The sequence below is a fragment of the Monodon monoceros genome, unplaced genomic scaffold (assembly GCF_005190385.1).
Source record: "Monodon monoceros isolate NGI ecotype Baffin Bay Population unplaced genomic scaffold, NGI_Narwhal_1 Super_Scaffold_7, whole genome shotgun sequence".
NCBI classification, from domain to species: Eukaryota; Metazoa; Chordata; class Mammalia; order Artiodactyla; family Monodontidae; genus Monodon; species Monodon monoceros.
Window position 1 is genome coordinate 39051880 of NW_021703784.1, and position 20381 is coordinate 39072260.

At 36.0% G+C, this 20381-nt stretch overlaps 1 protein-coding gene across 5 annotated transcripts in view; it reads right to left on the reverse strand.

The window, feature by feature from the left end:
• The window catches only part of DEUP1 (deuterosome assembly protein 1), a 105731-nt gene that overhangs the window by 26192 nt on the left and 59158 nt on the right, over window positions 1-20381 (reverse strand). For 3 of the 5 annotated variants that reach the window (XM_029206989.1, XM_029206991.1, XM_029206988.1), the window contains 2 exons: window positions 18483-18692; window positions 16699-16785 (listed from right to left, as the gene is read on the reverse strand). The exons of 1 other annotated variant lie outside the window; for it this stretch is intronic. In XM_029206989.1, the coding sequence (XP_029062822.1) occupies window positions 16699-16785; window positions 18483-18692 (297 nt within the window). The remainder of the gene's footprint in view (window positions 1-16698; window positions 16786-18482; window positions 18693-20381) is intronic. One more of the 5 variants, XM_029206990.1, reaches the window with a different exon arrangement.

Sequence of the window (20381 nt, forward strand, 5' to 3'; positions counted from 1 at the left end):
CAGCACAGAGGCAGAGTTTGAAAGGATCCGGGATCAGATAAACTTGCTAATCTTGGAAAGCCTCCTGGAGAGGCAGGAGGCAGCTAGGACTCCCCTGGGGATGATGATACAGGTGGCAGCCATTCTTGGGAGCTCGTTCTACCACATGGACACCAGCACTGGCAAGTGCCATTTTGGAGACCTCCCTCTAGCCTCTTAGTGCCAGGGGTTACCTGCCCACCAGCTGGATGGCACCAGTCCCAGGACTTCATGGGCTGCACATCCAGCTGTGCCAGGACATGGCCCCACCTATCAGAGGTCTGGAACCAGCCTCAGGCCCCACAGGCCCCATGGTCAGCTATGCTGGGGCCCAACCCCACCCACCTGTGGGCCAGCATTCACCACATGAGGCAAAGCCTGGCAGCCACCCTTGCAAGGGCCCAGCCCTGCCAACCAGTGTGCCCACAGTAGTTAGCCATGCCATAAGAGAAGGGTTCATGCAGCCCACATATGAGGCATCCCAAGAGCACACAACTCTGGTGAATGGAGGGGAGTGTTCTGCTGGGCCCCATAGGACATCTCCTACATAAGGCCACTTCTCCAAAATCAGGAATCATAATCAACCTACCTACTATGAAGAAATAAAAACAGAAAATTAGGCAAAATGAGGTGAGAGAGATATATATTCCATATGTAGAAGAGGTAGGTGAAGGGAGATAAGCAATCTACCCAATAAAGAGTTCAAGGCAATGATTTTAAAGATGCTCAATGAGCTCAGGAGAAGAATGGATGAACACAGTGATAAGTTTAACAAAGAGTTAGAAAATACAAAGAAGAACCAAAAAGAGCTGAAGAATACAATAACTGAAAAAATACACTAGAAGGGATCAATAGGAGATTAGATGATAGAGAGGAATGGGCCAGTGAACTGGAAGACAGTAGTGGAAATCACCCAACCTGAACAGAAAAAAGAAAAAATAATTTTAAAAAATGAGGACAGTTTAAGATACCTTTGGGACAACATCAAGGATACTAATATTCACATTATAGGGGTCGCAGAAGGAGAAGGGAGAGGGAAAGGAGCAGAGAACTTACTGGAGGAAATAATAGCTGTAAATCTCCCTAACCTGGGGAAGGAAACAGACATCTAGGTCCAGGAAGCATAGAGAGTCCCAAATAAGATGAACCCAAAGAGGCCTTCACCAAGACACATTATAATTAAAATGGAAAAAAATTAAGGTAAAGAGAATCTTAAAAGCAGTAAGAGAAAGCAACTAGTTACATACAAGGGAACTCCGAAAGACTGTCTGCCTACTTTTCAGCAGAAACTTTGCAGTCCATCAGAGGATGGCATGATATATTTAAAGTGATGAAAGGGAAAAGGCTACAACCAAGAATACTCTACCCAGTAAGGCTATTATTAAGATTTGAAGGAGAGACAAAGCTTTTAGCAAAAGCTATAAGTGTTCAGCACCACTAAACCAGATTTACAGGAAATGTTACAGGGACTTCCTTAAACAGAAAAGAAAAGGTCACTACTAGAAATATGAAAATTAGGAAAGGAAAAACCGTCATTGGTAAAGGCAAACATACAGGAGGTAGTAAAGCTAGTAGAAGGTTAAAAGACAAAAGTATTAAAATCATCTATATGTAAAGATGTACAGCTTTACATATGTAAAGCTAGTAGAAGGTTAAAAGACAAAAGTATTAAAATCATCTATATCTATAATAAGTAGTTAAGGAATACACAAAACAAAGAGATATAAAACATGACCTCAAAAACATTAAACGTGAGTGGGGAGTAAAAATGTAGAGTTGTCAAAATGCATCTGAACTTAAGAAATCATCATAAACATAGTCATCAAATCACAAGGAAAAAAGCAAAAGAAGAAGAACAAAAAAGAACTATGAAAACAATGAACAAGATGGCAGTAAGCACATACTTATTAATAATTACTTTAAATATAAGTGGCCCAAACACTCTAATCAAAAGACACAGAGTGGCTGAACAGATTAAAAAACAAGATCCATATATATGCTGCCTACAAGAGACACACGTAGATCTAAAGACACACACAGACTGAAAGTGAGGGGATGGAAAAAGGTATTCTATGCAAATGGAAATGAAAAGAAAGTTGGAGTAGCAATACTATCAGACAAAATAGACTTTAAAACAAAGACTATAACGAGCTAAAGAAGGACATAGCATAATGACAAAGGGATCAATTCAAGAAAAAGATATAACAATTGTAAATATATATGCACCCAACATGGGAGCACCTAAATACATAAGCAAATATTAACAAACATAAAAGGAGAAAGTGAAAGTAATACAATAATAGTAGGGGACTATAACAACCTACTTAAATCAGTGGACTCATCATCCAGATAGAAAATCAATAAGGAAATACTGCCCATAAATGACACACTAGAGCAGTTAGAATTAATAGATACATACAAAACATTTCATCCCAAACCAGCAGAATACACGTTCTTTTCAAGTGCACATGGAAAATTCTCTAGAATAGATCACATGCTAGGCCGGAAACAAGTCTCAATACATTTAAGAAAATTGAAATTATATCAAGCATCTTTTTCGACTACAGTACTATAAGACTAGAAATAACTAAATGGAAAATTGTAAAAACAAAACAAAACAAAACAAAACATGCTGTTAAACAACAAATTGGTCACTGAAGAAATAAAGAGAAAATACAAATATCTGGAGACAAATGAAAATGGAAACACAATTTGAAATCTATAGGAATGAAGCAAAAGCAGTTCCAAGAGAGAAGTTTATAGTGATATCAGCCTACCTCAGGAAACAATAAAAAATCTCAAACAATCTAACCTTGCACCTAAAGAAACTAGAAAAAGAAGAATAAACAAAACCCACACTTAGCAGAAGGAAAGAAATCATAAGATTAGAGCATAAATAGATGAATTAGAAGCTAAAAAAATAGAAAACATTAATGACACTAAGAGCTGCTCCTTTTAAAAGATAAAAAATTGATAAACTTTTTAAAAGATAAAAAATTGATAAATTTTTTAAATGAGTCAGACTCATAAAAAAAAGAAATACAGCCCAAATAAATAAAATCAGAAATGAAAATGGAAAAATTACAACTGACACCACAGAAACACCAAGGATTGTAAAAGATTATTATGAATAATTATACACCAATAAAATGGACAACCAAGAGGAAATGGATAATTTTTAGAAATGTACAATCTTCCAAAACTGAATCAAGAAGTAGAAAATATGAACAGACATTACGAGTCATGAAATTGAAGCAGTAATCAAAAAACTCCCGACAAATAAAAGTTAAGGATCAGACAACTTCACAGGTTAATTCTACCAAACATTTAAAGAAGAGTTAATGCTGATCCTTTTCAAACTATTCCAAAATATTGAGGGGGAAGGAATGCTTCTGAACTCATTCTGTGAGGCCAGCATCAGATTGATGCTGAAACCAAAGACACCACACACACACACACACACCCCTTCTGTTGATATTGGCATCAACAGGCCAATATCACTGCTGAACATAGATGCAAAAGTCCTCAACAAAATACCAGCAAATCTAGCTCAACAACACTTTAAAAAGATTATACGCCATGATCAAGTGGGATTTAACCCAGGGATGCATGGATGGTTCAATATCTGCAAATCAATCAATTTGATACACCACAGTAACAAATTGAAGAATAAAAGTCATGTGATCATCACAATAGATACAGATAAAGCTTTATGACAAAATTCAACATCCATTTATGATAAAAGCTCTCCAGAAAGTGGGCATAGAGGGAACATACCTCAACATAATAGAGGCCCTATATGACAAACCCACAGTTAACATCATACTCAACAGTGAAAAGCTGAAAGCAATTCCTCTAAGATCAATACCAAGACAAGGATACCCACCCTTGCCACTTATTTAACATAGTACTGGAAGTCCTAGCCACAGTAATGAGACAAGAAAAACAAATAAAAGGATTTCAAATTGGAAAAGAAGTAAAACTGTCACTGTTTGTAGATGACATGAAACGATATATAGAAAACCCTCAAGATGCCACCAAAAAACTATTAGATGTAATAAATGAATTCAGTAAGTTTCAGGATACAAAATTAATATACAGAAATCCTTTGCATTCCTATACACTAATAATGAACTATCAGAAAGAGAAATTAAAAAAACATTCCCATTTATAATCACATTAAAAAAATAAAATACCTGGGAATAAATCGACCTAAGGGGGTGAAAGACCTATACCTGGAAAACTATAAGACACTGATGAAAGAAACTGAAGATTACTGAAACAAATGGAAAGATATACTGTGCCCATAAGTTGGAAGAATTAATATTGTTAAAATGACCCTTTTCCCCAAGGCAATCTACAGATTCAATGCAATCCCTTTCAAAATACCAACCGTATTTTTCACAGCACTAGCAGAAATAATTCTAAAACTTGTTTAGAAATGCAAAAGACCTTGAATAACCAAAAGAAATCTTGAGAATGGAGAACAAAGCTGGATATATCATGCTCCCTGACTTTAGACTATACTACAAAGCTACTGTAATCAAAATAGTATGGCACTGGCACAAAAATAGTACATTGATCAATGGAACAGACTAGAGAGCCCAGAAATAAATCCACACTTATATGGTCATTAATCTACAACAAAGGAGGCAAGAATATACAATGGGAAAAAGCCTCTTCAATAAATGGTGTTGGGGAAACTGGACAGCTACATGCAAAAGAATCAAACTGGACTACGCTCACGCCATTCATAAAATAAACACAGAATGGATTAAAGATTTAAATGTAAGACCTGAAATCAAAGAACTCCTAGAAGGAAACATAGGCAGTATACTCATTTACACTGGCCTTAGTAATATCGTTTTTGGATCTGTCTCCTCAGGCAAGGGAAACAAAAGCAAAAATAAACAAGTGTGTTTACATCAAACTAAAAAGCTTTTGCACAGGGAAGGAAACTATAAACAAAATGAAAAGGCAGCTTAACAAATGGGAGAAGATATTTGTAAATGATATATCTGATAAGGGGTTAATATCCAAAATATATAAAGAACTGATACAACTCAACATCAAAAAATAAAACTGATTAAAAAATGTGGATGTCAATAGACATACAGATGACTAAAAGACATGAAAAGATGCTCAACATCACTAATCATCAAGGAAATGCAAATCAAAACCACAATGTGATTATCTGTTAACACCTGTTAGAAAGGCTATCATAAAAAAGACAGAAAATAACAAGTGTTGGTGAGGATGTGGAGAAAAGCAATGTTCGTGCACTACTGGTGGGAATATAAATTGGTACAGTCTCTAAGGAAAAAAATACGGAGGTTCCTCAAAAAATTAAAAACAGAACTGTCATATGATCCAGCAATTTCACATCTGGGTATTTACCTAAAGAAAACAAAAACACTAACCCAATAGCTAAGATACGGAAAAAACCTAAATGTCCATCAATAGACAAATGGATAAAGAAGATGTGGTGTATATATACAATGGAATATTATTCAGCCATAATTAAAAAAAATGAAATCTTGCTATTTGGGACAACAAGTGGATCTAGTGGATGGATCTAGAGGCTATTATGCTAACTGAAATAAGTCAGACTGAGAAGGACAAATATCATATAATCTCACTTATACGTGGAATCTAAAAAACAAAACAAAACAGACTCAAGGATACACAGAACAAACTGATGGTTGCCAGAGGGGAGGGCATAAGGGTGGATAGGTGAAATAAGTGAAGGGGATTTATAAAGTAAATAAGCAATGGGATGTACTAAACAGCATATGGGATATGGTCAATAATACTGAAATAACTTTATATGGGACAGATGGTTACTAGACTATTGTGATCATTTCATAATATATGCAAATGTTGAATCACTATGAGGCACACCTGAAACCAACATATTTTATGTCAAGTACATTTCAATTAAAATAACCTTCCTATATGAAGTAAAATGTTACATAAAATATATATGATTAAATGCTATTTTAATAAGATCATATTGAAGGCTATACATCAATGGCATTCCATTTTATGATAGCCCATTAACAAATCTTTAGACATATATATTATATATGTGTGTATATATATATATATATATATATATATATATGTGTGTTAAGTTCTCCAGATGTAATCAAATATCAAAAAGTGACTCTGCCTTTATGGAAAATATAATAAAATTGAGTAGGCTAAAGTAACATGTATGAAAAAATAGTAAATAATATAGATATGGTATAATTATGTGTTAAATTATGTTGCACCAAGTAGGAACTCAAATGTTTTCTGAATCAATGAATGTCAACAATCATTGGGATTGAGATCATCCAGAAAGTGAGATAAGACAAGGCTTCAGTGATCTTTTTAATGATATTAGAAATGATTTTCATGATAACTTATTCATGCTTCTTAGACTACAGGTGAGTCCCATAAATCTGCAAGTATTCATTGAGCCCTACACTATACCAAACCCTACATGAAGAAAAAGTATAAAACATAGTCCACTCCTTCCCTCAAGAAGTCTATGATTGATGAGACAAAACATACCCATACTAAACAATTAAAAAAATAAAAGAAGACAATTCTAAACTTAGTGCTAAACTGTTATAACTAAGTGCTAAAGAAAGTCAAAGACAGGAGAACTAAATGGGCCCTAGAGTAATGGGAAATGAATTCATGGAGGAAATAAAATTTAATCTAGTCCCTTAAGGGACTGGTAGGATTTTTTTTTTTTTTTTTTTTTGCAGTACCCGGGCCTCTCACTGTTGTGGCCTCTCGCATTGCGGAACACAGGCTCCGGACGCACAGGCTCAGTGGCCATGGCTCACGGGCCCAGCTGCTCCGTGGCACGTGGGATCCTCCCGGACCGGGGCACGAACCCGTGTCCCCTGCATCGGCAGGCGGACTCTCAACCACTGCGCCACCAGGGAAGCCCGGGACTGGTAGGATTTAATAAAGAAAAGGGTATGTCTTTACTCTCGTAAAGTAAAGGAAAGGTGGAGGACATATAATAGGTTAATTAATTCATCATTCACTCATTCATTTATTCATTCACTCATCCAACAGAAGATTTTTTCAGTGCCTCCTATATTCAGGCACTATAGTAAGTGCTGAGGTACAATGGTAAACTAGGACCATAACTGCCCTCAGTGAGCCTACTGGTAAGGGGATGGGTAGCTGACAAGAAACAGGTAATTTTAATATTGTGGTATGATAGGTGTTAAGTAAAGGATGCTATGATGGCTTCGAGGAGGGACTCTTAACAGAGGAAAATCGGGGAAGATTTCGTATAACACGTAAAATTTATGTGGAGAGACTTGAAACATTAATAGGGCATGGCCATGTGAAGTAGGGAAAGGGGATTTTTAGGTAGAAGGAAAAGCATGTGCAAAGGCCTGGTAATAAGAAAGAACATGAGAAATGAGCATCACACACACAGATGAGAATAAGCTACTCTAGCTATAGTGGAGGCTTTGTGTAAGTCACTACAGGGAAACAAAGTGGGTGAGCCAGATTAAGGAAGCCGTGGAATGTAAAGAGTTCTGACTTCCTATGGGAAATTGAGCACATGTTCTACAAGGAAAGCTTATGTAAAGAAAGCATATCTGGTCTGAGAAGTGCCCAACTTGGAAGCCATTCTATGATCCAGAAGAGATAACTGACATTATCTCTATCCTTTAAGAGAAAGTACACAGCCAGAGAAGCAGAGGGCCAAGGCCAAATCTGAAGGATGAGTAGAGGAAGAGGGGTGAGGAGCCAGTGAAGAAAACAGAAGAAACAGAACCACGGGATATAATAACAGTTAATATCATGCACTTGGAGTTATCAAGCTATGTGATCTTGGGCAAATTACTTACAAGCTATGTGATCTTGGGCAAATTACTTAAAAACTTAAAGATTTCTTTTTCTGTGAAATTGGGATAATAATACCTACCCTACACACATGGTATAAGGATGTAGACACTAATGTATGTAAAGTATTCGGCAGAGGGCAAGGCATGTAGTAAACACCCAATGAACAGCAGCTCTTTGTTGTTATACAGTTCTACCAGTCTCCCTGACTTTTTATCTCTAGTCTCTGTACATTATATTACCTTATCATGACTCATTCCCGCCACTCTGTCTGGCTAATTATTCCTCAGATGCCTTTTCTGACTCCCAATACTGGGTTAGGTAACCCCTATACAGCCCCCTGCACTCTGCAATTTCCTATCACTCTTTAGCCTAACTATCTAGTTAATTGTCTGTATCCACTAATGTATGTCTCCTTCCACTAATATTAAGCTCCATGAATTCAAGGATGTAGTCTGACTTACAATCCTAACATACTGCCTGACACATAGCAGACATTCAGTAAGTATTTATAGAATGAATGAAAACATTCTGTGGTGATTGTGGCATGCGATAAATACAGAACAGAATAGAGAACCCAGAAATAAACCCATACATGTACAGTCAACTAATCTTTGACAAGGGCACCAAGAACACACCATGGGGAAAGGATGGTCTTTTCAATAAGTGTTGTTGGGAAAACTAGACGTTCACAAGCAAACAAATGAAACTAGACCTCTATCGTAGACTACTCACAAAAACTAACTCAAAATAGATTAAAGACTTAAATGTAAGACCTGAAGCTGTAAAACTCCTAGAAGAAAACACAAGGGAAATAGCTGTTTAACATGGGCCCTGGCAATGATATTTTGGATATAACACCAAAAGCACAGGCAACAAAAGCAAAAGTAGACAAGTGGGACTACACCAAACTGAAAAGCTTCCTGCACAGCAAAGGAAACAATCGACAGAGTGAAGAGGCAACCTATGGAATGGGAGAAAATATTTGCCAACCATTTATCTGAAAAGGGGTTAATTTCCACAATATATAACAAACTCATTCAACTTAACAGCAAAAATACGAACAATAAAAATTGGGCAAAGGGCCTGAATAGACATTTTTCTAAAGAAGACATACAAATGGCAAGAGACACATGAAAAAGTTATTAACATCACTAATCATCAAGGAAATGCAAATCGAAACCGCAATGAGATATCACCTCACACCTGTTAGGATGGCTAGTATCAGAATGGCAAAAGATAACAAGTGTTGGTGAGAATGCGGAGCAAAGAGAACTCTTGTACACTGCTGATGGGAATATAAAGTGGAGAAGCCACTATGGAAAACTGTACGGAGGTTCCTGAAAAAATTAAAAATAGAACTACCATATGATCCAGCAATCCCACATCTGGGTATATATCTAAAGGAAATGAAATCAGTATTTTGAAGAGATATCTGCACTCCCATGTTCATTGCAGCATTGTTCACAATAGCTAAAATATGGAAACAACCTAAGTGTCTATGAATGGATGAATGGATACAGAAAATTCCACATAATGGAATATTATTCAGCCATAAAAAGAAGGAAATCCTGCCATTTGTGACAACATGGGTGAACCTGGAGGACATTATGCTAAGTGACACGATCCAGACAGAGAAAAACAAATGCTGTATGATTGCAGTTATATGTGGAATTTCTTTAAAAAGTCAAACTGATAGAAGCAGAGAGTAGAATGGTGGTTGCCAGGGGCTATCTGGGTAGGGGGGTGGAATGAGCAGATGTTGGATCAAAGAATACAAACTTTCATTTATAAGGTGAAAAGCTTCAGGAGATCTAATGTACAGCATAATGACTATAGTTAATAATACTGTATTGTACACTGAGAATTAGCAAAGAGAGTAGATCTTAAGTGTTCTTACCACGTACACACACAAATGGTAACTATGTGAGTGAAGGATGTGTTAAATAATTTGTGGTAATCATTTCACAATGTATATATACATCAAATCATCACATTGTACACTTTAAATATATACAATTTTACTTGTCAATTATACCTTAATAAATCTAGGGGGGAACAAAAGAAAGCTTTAAGAAACCAATGTGAAACTGACTAACTTCATTAAAACTTGAGTGCTAACTTCTCTGTGGGATATATATTTTCTAATATTCTTGTTTTGAGGAGTGAGGGAGACTTGGCATCTTGCTGCATCTCCCCTGTACCATGTTTATTTCTAAACTTTTGCTCCTGAGCCAAGTGAGTGAGGCTCCTGTCAGGGAAAGCTGGTGAAGACTCCTTCCCTCCCTCAGAGAAAGCAGGGCCACGTAACCTAGGAGGGGCTTGGCTGGGTTATATTAGCCCTCTTGGGTGTGCCTGATCGTCCAGTTCTCAGAGACCAAGCCCACTCTATGACCGGCAGAGTGCATTTGAAGAGAAACATATAGGAAAACATTTCACAGCAAAATTGATGGGACGCAGCAAAAGCTATATCCAGAGGAACACACAGAGCTTTAAAAACCCTTACAATTAAAGAAAAAGATATAAAATTAAGAAATTCAGTATTTATCTTAAGATATTAGACAAAGTACAACAAAACAAATCAGGAAGAGGAAATTAATAAAAGACAGTAATAATGAAATTAGGAAGAATAAATAATAACAAATCCAAAGTCAATACTTTTAATACTAAGAAAACAAGCAATGATTCTGTGTGCCAGACTTAAAAAAGAGAGAGAGTTAAACTATACAAACTTACAATTAAGAAAGGAAACAAATACAGAATATAGAAGAGATGCAGAACTTTAGGATATTACTCCCTTTGGTAACAAGGAAACATACTGGAATGGGTAAAGATTTCCTAGAAAAATAAAAATGACCACAAACAACCTAAGAAGAAGTGAAATTTGAATATACCAGGTACCCTGAAAGAGAGCAGAAAGGTAATTGAAAATCTACTTCGCTGAACTTCAGTTACATATATATATACGTTCTTTTTTATATCCTTTTCTATTATGGTTTATCTTACTGGTTCAACGTCCAGACAGTTTCATAGCTAAGCTCCTTCTAACCTTTAAAGAACTGTAATTCCAATATTATTTAAACCATGCTAGACTGCTCATAAATATGGAAAGCCCCCAATTTATGTTATAAAGCCAGCATAACTGTATAACAAGCAAGATAAAAGAGAACTATATACAAATCTCATTTATACACACACATCTTAATTTCTAAATAAAATATTACCACATAGAATCCAGAAATATATCAAAACTGTTAGAGTATGACTGTGATATGTTGAAGTCCTAACCATTATTAATGCCTTAGAATGGGACTTTACTTGTAAACAGGATCTTTACTGAGGTAATCAAATAAAAAATGAGGTCATCAGGGTGGACCCTAATCCAATATGACAGGTATTCTATAAAAAAGGGAAATGTGGACACCGGGAAAGACATGCATAGAGGGAAGATGATATGAAGAAACAGAAAGAAGATGGCCATGTGAAGACAAAGCATTGGAGTGATGCATCTACAATCCAAGGATTGCCAAAGATTGTTGGCAAATCACTAGAGGCTATAAACAGGCAACGATGAATCCTCCCACACAGGTTTCAGAGGGAGCATGGCCCTGTTGACACCTTGATTTTAGACTTCTAGCTTCCAGAACTATACAACAGTTTCTATTGTTTTAAGCCACCCAGTTTGTGGTACTTTGTTATGACAGCACTAGAAAGTGAATACAATGACCAAGAAGGTTTATTCCAGGAATTCAAAGGTGGATCAATATCAGCAAATCTGTCAATCATAGTCTATTACACATCAACAAATTAATGGACAAAAACTACATGATGTCACATATGCTGAAAAGGCATTTGATAAAACCAGCAGCAAATCTTAAAAACCCTAATTAGGAATAGAAAGACAAAATAAAGACCATAAGTCAAGAACAAATATCCTAAACAGTAAAACTCTAAAACAATTTCATCAATTAGACAAATTTGTCAACAATCACTATTATTATTTAATATTCTCTTGGAAGTGCTAGCAAGTTCAATATGACAAAAATTACTGATATGAACAGGAGAAAGGAAGAGATACAGCTATTTTTGTTGAGACAACTGCATATCTCAAAAAACTTAAGAATCTCTAGTAAAATGCCTACTAAAATTAAAAGATAATTTGGCTTTTTTTTCTATATTAGCAGTAAGTTTTTAGATATGGAAAAAGGAAAATATTCTACTTACAATAGTGACAAGAATTATAAAATGCTTGAGAATAAAAAGAAAGGCACAGAATTTATACAAAGACGATTGTAAGGTCTTATTGAAGAGCATAAAATAAGAGATGAAGAAATGGAAAGCCATGCCATATTCTTGGATGGCAAATTTTACTAATATAAAAATGCCAGTTCTTTCAAAGATAATATATAAACTTAATTCAATTCCAAATAGAATCCAACAGGAAATTATCAGGAGAAACTGGATTAATTGAGCTTAATATTTATATAAAAATTTAAATCGGATTCCTGTTTTATATCACACGCAAAAGTGTAATTCAAATGGATTAAAGACTTAGATGAAGAATATAAAAATCTTTGAATAAACTATATGTATTGTCTAGAAGTTGGAAGAACCATGTTACACAAGGAAATTCAGATGCTATAAACAAAAGGATGTACATGTTTGACAAATAAAAGTTTAAAATTTTTTGTATGATAAAAAGATATCATAAATAAAATTAGAAACAGCAAATTTAGAAAAATGCTGTTATAAATTGACAAGAAAAAGATTGCCCAAAGGAAATGAGTTTGAGCTTTGCTCGAGAAAAACGAGCAAAGAATATAACTAATTTATAGTACATTGTCAATAAATACACAAAAATATGCTCACTGTAGTCAGGGAAATGCAAATTACACTACTATTGAGATATCACTTTACACCCATCAGACCGACAAAAATATAAAAGAGCAATAACACCTATTATTGCCACTAAGGATGAAAGAAAAGGGTACTCTCATACAGAGACGGCAGAAATATGATTCAACAAATATTTTAAAATTAAAACATATTCTTTGAATCGGCAATTCCATTCTCAGAAAGCTATTCCAAGATGTATGTACAAGGATGATTTTGACAGTATTGTGTATCTGTGTAAAAATCTAGAAAGTTATTAATTATGAATGAATTACAGTTGACCCTTGAACAACAGGGGTTTGAACTGTGTGGGCCCACTATACATGGATTTTTTTCACTAAATACGTACCACAGTACTACAAGACCCACAGTTGGTTGAATCCTCAGATATGGAGAAGGGCTGACTATAAAGTTATGTACAGGCTTTTGACTGCATGGAGTCAGCACCCTTGACCCCTGCGTTATGCAAGGGTCAACCATAATTCTGAAAAAATAGCTGAATAACTTTTGATACATTCACATCATGGGATATTATTAAGCTACTCTATACAATCAAATAAGACCTAAACTTGTTGACATAGGATCTGCAAAGGATACAAGACACAGAGAAGTGTGTAAAATCTAAACCATTTTTTTTAAAAAATTAAAACCACTAAATAGGTATATGACTACACACACACACAAACATATATGAGAAAACACAAAATGATACATACTGAATAGTTAACGTGCTATCTGGTGGATGGGTTATGAGGTGGCTAGAGAAATGGAGGAAAGGGGAAGGGGAGAAGCAAGAGAAAAAGAGAGACTGCACTAAAATCACTAGTGTGTAAGTTACTCTTCAATTCATTAAAATTTGTATATACCTTACATGACTATATATACATTTATTTTTTCTAAGAAATTAAGAAAAATAAAAAGGTGTTTCTCTACTGACTTGTAGAGATGTCCGTGATACATAGTCAAAAGGCAGTTTAGAATAACGTATATATTACACATGTATTTCTGTAAAACAACACTCAGCTCATCCCTCCTAAGTGTGTACACCAGCAAGGAAAAAGTTAAAGAATGCTACACACTAGCTGGTTAGCACTGAATATCTCTGGAGTCCAAACTGGGATTGGGGATAGGAGCAGAGATAATTAGCTTCTTCTTTACACATCTTCACGTGTTTTATTTCTTGAAAAAATGAAAACCAATAAATGAACAAAGCCAAATGCCTACAGGAGCCAGAGTGAAGCAGGCTTAGTGGGGGCTGTGACGAACTGTGAATACACAGCTTTTTTAGTTTTAGTTGTGAATACACAACTAAAAACATCCAGATTGGGGGTTTCCCTGGTGGCGCAGTGGTTGAGAGTCCACCTGCCGATGCAGGGGACACGGGTTCGTGCCCCGGTCCGGGAAGATCCCACATGCCTCAGAGCGGCTGGGCCCGTGAGCCATGGCCGCTGAGCCTGCGCGTCCGGAGCCTGTGCTCTGCAATGGGAGAGGCCACAACAGTGAGAGGCCCGTGTACCGCAAAAAAAAAAAAAAAAAAAATCCAGATTGAAATGTAAAAAATTAACATAAAAACCATATATTTGAGAGAGAGAAAGACATAGATGAGGGCAGGATCCTAAATAACGTTTTCGTGTGTCCAGTTTAGAAAAAAAAGTCCTTGTGTTAAACAGATTTTCTGTAACAGACAGGGAAATCACACATACTTTACTTTTTATCCATTTATACTCCAATCACAGGATCCATAACAAGGCCCAAAGAAGAATGCAGAATGCTTCTATTCTTTGATGCTAGAATACAGACTATTAGGAGAACAAGGACATACTATCACAGAAATATAGTATCATCATAGGCAGAACACGCTTTGACATAAATTGTAGCAATATTTTTTTGGATCTGTCTCCTAAAGCAAAGGAAATAAAAGCAGAAAAACCACAAATGAGACCTAATTAAACTTAAAAGCTTTTGCATAACAAAGGAAACCATCAACAAAATGAGAAGACAACCTACTGAATGGGAGAAAATATTTGCAAATGATATGACCAATAAGGGTTAATATCAAAAACAGCTCATATACTCAACATCAAAAAAACAAACAACCCGATTAAAAAATAGGCAGAAGAACTGAATAGACACTTTTCCAACGAGGACATTCAGATGGCCAACAGGCACATGAAAAAATGCTCAACATTCTTAATCATCAGAGAAATGCAAATTAAAACCACAATGAGATATCACCTCACACCTGTTGGAATGGCTCTCATCAAAAAGAACACAAATAACAAATGTTGGTGAGAATGTGGAGAAAAGGGAACTGTCACACACTGTTGATGGGAATGTAAATTGGTGCAGTCACTGTGGAAAACAGTATGGAGGTTTTTCAGAAAACTAAAAATAGAAATACCATATGACCCAGCAATTTCATTCACGGGTATGTATCTGAGAAAAACAAAAAACACTGATTCAAAAAGATATATGCACCCCAATGTTCACAGCAGCATTATTTACAATTGCCAAGATACAGAAGCAACCTAAGTGTCCACCAACAGATGAATGGATAAAGATGATGTGGTACACACACACACACACACACACACACACACACACACACACACAATGGAATACTACTCAGCCATAAAAAAGAATGAAATTTTGCCATGTGCAACAACATGGATGGACTTGGAGGGTATTATGCTAAGTGAAATAAGTCAGAGAAAGACAAATACTGTATGATATCACTTATATGTATAATCTAAAAAATACAACAAACTGGTGAACATAACAAAAAAGAAAGAGATTCACAGATATAGAGATAGGGGTAGGGGATTAAGAGGTACAAACTATCATGTATAAAATAAACTATGAGGATATATTGTATAACACAGGGAATATAGCCAATATTTTATAACTATAAATAGTGTATAACCTTTAAAATTGTGAGTCACTATGTAGTATACCTGTAACTTATATAATATTGTAAATCAACTATACTTCAATTAAAAAAGCAAAAATAAAATACTGACAAAAAAAGAAATACAGTATCCTGGCTTAAGAAAGGACCTTGGAAAATGCCCGATCCAACTTCCTCGCTTTACAGCCGAGGAATGTGAGGCCAGGTTAAGCGACTGCCGTACTCGATTCCCTCCATTCCTTGCATGGCAGAAAATTATTTTATCTCAGAATTTTCACTCAGAGCAAATAAATGGTAGACAAGTAACAATGGTATTTCATTAGTTCAATAAATAAAAGTTCTTCTATTTTACATGTAAAAAACCAACCCTCAACTGTTATATTAAACATTTGAAATGAAAGGCACAGAACCTGTTTAAGTTGCCTCGTGTAAACCTGTAAAGACACTGCTTGAAACCACACAGTCAGTCCTCAATCATTCACTGATCCATCCTTTTTATTCAACCAGCATTCACTGAACACTGTCTACACTCCTGACGCTGGGAGGTACTCTTGATACACACATTAGTGAGGCACAGTCTTTGTTCACCATCCAGTGGGGAAGTGATAAGCTATGAAACAAGTTGGACCCAAAATACAAACCAAGTGTAGATGGAATGATTTATTCTGACTGGAGTTTCAGGAGCAGCTTCATCAAGGGGAAAGTTGACACATGAGTCAGGCCATGTAGGATGTAGGATTCCAGAGGCAACAGCAAGAGCAAAAGCAAGGAAGTAGTGTGTTTGAGGAAATGATCAGAATTGAGCCCAATGCAAGAAAAGAACAAGGGAGAAAACTAGAAATTCACATGTTCTAGCCTGAGGATAAAAGTAAATTCAATCTAAGTGCAAGATAATTTGCCACCCCATCTCCTGCATGCCTGACATGTGGGAAGCATTCAGTAAAGAATGTCTGGGTAAATCCTGACCAACTAAGTAATCTCTCTGTTCAAGTTACTGAATGATTTCAGCATATTACCGTGTACCGTCCAGGGTCTAAATCTCCCATCATGCCTTTCAGGTGTGTGTTTTCAGTTCTGATAGCTTTCTCTCTCTTATCTGAGACCTGAAAGGAGATTAGTAGTTAAAAGTGAATGTAAAATTCATAATAAAAGTTCACAATTCTATGAAAATTAATTTTATTTTGTTAATGTAAATATTTTCAAAGTGTAGTGAAGGGAAACACTTCTTAGGCAGGATCATCATAAATCAGGTATTTTCATTCAGTTCTCAGATCTTTAGCAGGCCCCATTTTACCCTCCTTTTCTGATTGGTGCTAAATTAAAAATAGATACTTACAATAATGATTCATTATACTTTTCTATTCCAAAATTCCATTTCTCACTTCTATTTTTTATGGTATGCAAATTACCATCAGAAAAATTACAGTTTTAAAAACATGCTTGAATAATAGTGTCCGTTAAATTTGTTCATGACCTGATTAATTTTTACAATATGCAAATATGATTTCATGTTTAATTTTGTTCTTCTTGATACTTCTGCCAAATTTCCTTCTTTTTTGTGACAACTTCATTTTGTCTCCTCATTTATTTTTTTCCCTAATTTCTTCTACTTAAGAGCACTTAGACATAGTATTTGCCCTTTTATTTATCTAGGGCTCATTTCCATATAAAACACTTCCCTTAAAAAGGTTTACTTTTGTAAATTACAAAATATATTCTCCTTGACAAAAATCTAAAAATATAGAAGAATATAAAGGTGAAAATAAAAATCATTCATGATCCAACTACCCAGATCACTGTTAACACCTGTAAAAATATCATTTCCTTTACAGGTGCAACCAATGCTATTGTCCTATCTATGCTGTTTTCCTGTAATATTATACAAATTAATCACAGTTTAAAGCTTATAATTGGGCAAAGGCAGAATCTTTTCTTGTTTTTACAATACTCAGGATTGAAATAGCCCTGTTATTTATGAAGTAACCCTCATATGCCTAGAAAATTATTGAATGGTGCTCTCAAAAACCCTATTTGGTGGTGAGATGAATTGGGAGATTGGGATTGACATATATACACTGATATGTATAAAATAGCTAACAAATAAGAACTTGCTGTATAAAAATGAATAAATAAAATAAAATTTAAAAATCCCTCTATATTTGGGGTAAAAACACTGAGAAACCCTATACTTTCAGTAGCAGGCCACCAATTTGATGATGAGTATGGGACTGAGGGAATTTCAAAATGAATAGGAGGGGAGGGAGGGAGGGAAGACTTAGAAGTCACTTGCAGTATTTTAACAGTAGAACGTTATAATGGCTGTTTTTCCCCATGAACCACGCTATGCATTGAGTGAATGTTCAGTAAATATGAACTAATCTTTGTGTTTCATGTCCATTTTTTAAAACTCTAAAATAAAGGTATGAAATGTCCAAGAAAAACTGGAGTAGAAGCTTTTTTTAAGATACAAATGTTAATAGAAGAGAACTATGGAAAACAAATTCAGGAAGAAATCTTTGACCAGAGCATGCTGTGGGAGGTGATCAGAATATGGGTCACTAGAAAATGTTAGCATGAGATTTAAAGAAATTTTCTTGTGCTGTCACTTGTTTCCCTGGTTCTTGTCTGATGACACTTTGCATTATCTCACCAAGGTTTTATGTGACTCCACAAAGCATTTCTGTGCTGTTAGTCTCAGAAACAATACAAGAAATACAACCCTTTTATTAATCAATAAGGAAGGCGACTATTTGCACTGAGCAAGAGTGACCTGGACAGGTGCTTCCTGCCGCTTGCATACCTGTTGTTTCACCAACATTTTCTCTTTTATTTCTAACTCCATTTTTAACTGTCTTTCCAGAAATGCAGCTTTCTTCATGATAGTTGCTATAGTGATTTCCTTCTGATGAAGCTCCTCTGTTAGGTCAGAGATTTCATTCCTCATTCTTTCCTGCTCAGAGCTATGGTACTCTTCCTCCTGATAGAGTTGGCTTCTTATCTGCAGCAGATACTTTCCAGAAAATAGTAACAAATCCTTTATACAGCAGCTGAAAGGTTTTATTGGCCATGTTCGGTCTTCCCATCCTATCTTAAAACTTTGCCAGACCTCACTTTACCCTCCTTTTCTGATCAATGCTAAATGAAAAAGAAACTTACAATAATGATTCATTTACTTTTTCCTTCCAATTTCAAAAATTTTTTTTCACTTCTATTTTCTATTGTATGTAAGTCCTCACCAACTACTGATACCACTTTAATGACGACTTTGACAGGAAGGTGGGGAAAGTATTATCAAGCACTTTCCCCCCAGCTTCATTGAGGTATAATTGCTATACAAAAACTGTACATAGTTCGTGGATAAAATTTGGTGAGTTTGGACACACACTTGTGTTACTATCACCATAATCAAGAAAATAAACATGACCATTACCCCTAAAAGTTTCTTTGTGTCCCTTTGTTGTTTTAATTTTGTGTACGTGTGGTAAGAATACTTAACTCAAGCTCTACCTTCTTAACAAAGTTTTAAGTGCACAATACCTTATCGTTTACTGTTGCACTGTGTTGTACAGCAGGCTGTGGAACTCACTCATCTCGTGTAACTTACTTGATACCCATTAAGCCACCACTCCGGACTTGGTGCCATGGAAGAGCTCTGGACCCACAGCGCAGAGGCTGATGAGCCATTTTTTAGGGAGAAAAAAATTGGCTAAGAGAGGTTAAGTGACCCGCTCAAATTCATAAAATTATTAACTGGCAGAGCTGGGTCTAGAACTTAGGACTGTTGGATCTAAATTCAGTGCTTTTTGGGACTAAATCATGCTGTACTATTTGCGACTGAACACTATGTTTTTTAGAATCTTGCTACAATAAATTTCAAACTTAAAGTGTCCATCAAAAAGCAACACCTACATTTCTTAAGCCGGTGGAGTCTCATATTCTTAACTTTAGCTAAACCTTCCACGGTAGAAACCTCTGGATCACCCTGGACTCCTCCCCTCCCTCATCCTCCCAAATCAAGTCAGGTAGCAAGTTCTGTCCCTTCTGTTTCAACCTCTCTTAAATCTCACCTCTGCTTTCCATTCCTACTGCCACTGTCTTAGTCCAGCCTCCTCCCGTCTTTCTAGAAATCTTTCACTCTCTCTAATTCTTGAGGTTCAGAGATAAAGTATGTAATTACCGGTCTCAAAAAAAAAAATCACAGTCCATCGGGGGAAACAGGAAAATAAACAGTTAGAACACAGTGTAGCAACTGATATCAGCAGTATGTAGTGGAGTAGTGCTTACTCCAGCCTGGGGATGCCAGGATAGGATTCCCAGAGGAAGGGACATCGCACTGAATACTGAAGGATGAATGGAAGCCAGATGGAAGAGAGAGATGGAGGTGAGCTCCCAGGCAACGAATGCAGTGAAGGAGTGGGGTCAGAGGGAGAAGGCATACTCAGTGAACCAAAAGGAGTTTGGAGTGGCTGGGACTTGGCGCGTTGTGAGAAGTAAGGCTGGACAGTTAAGGAGGGGCCATTCACAAAGAGATTTATATGAATTTACCCCTCGGAACTTACTTCAAAAACTTTTTTTTCATTTCATCTTTAAACATCTCAGGATATATCTCTAAAAGAATAGCGGTGTGCTCTCTCTCTTTTCTAACATAACCAGAATACCATTATAATGTCTTAAAAATATTAACAACAATTCCTCAATA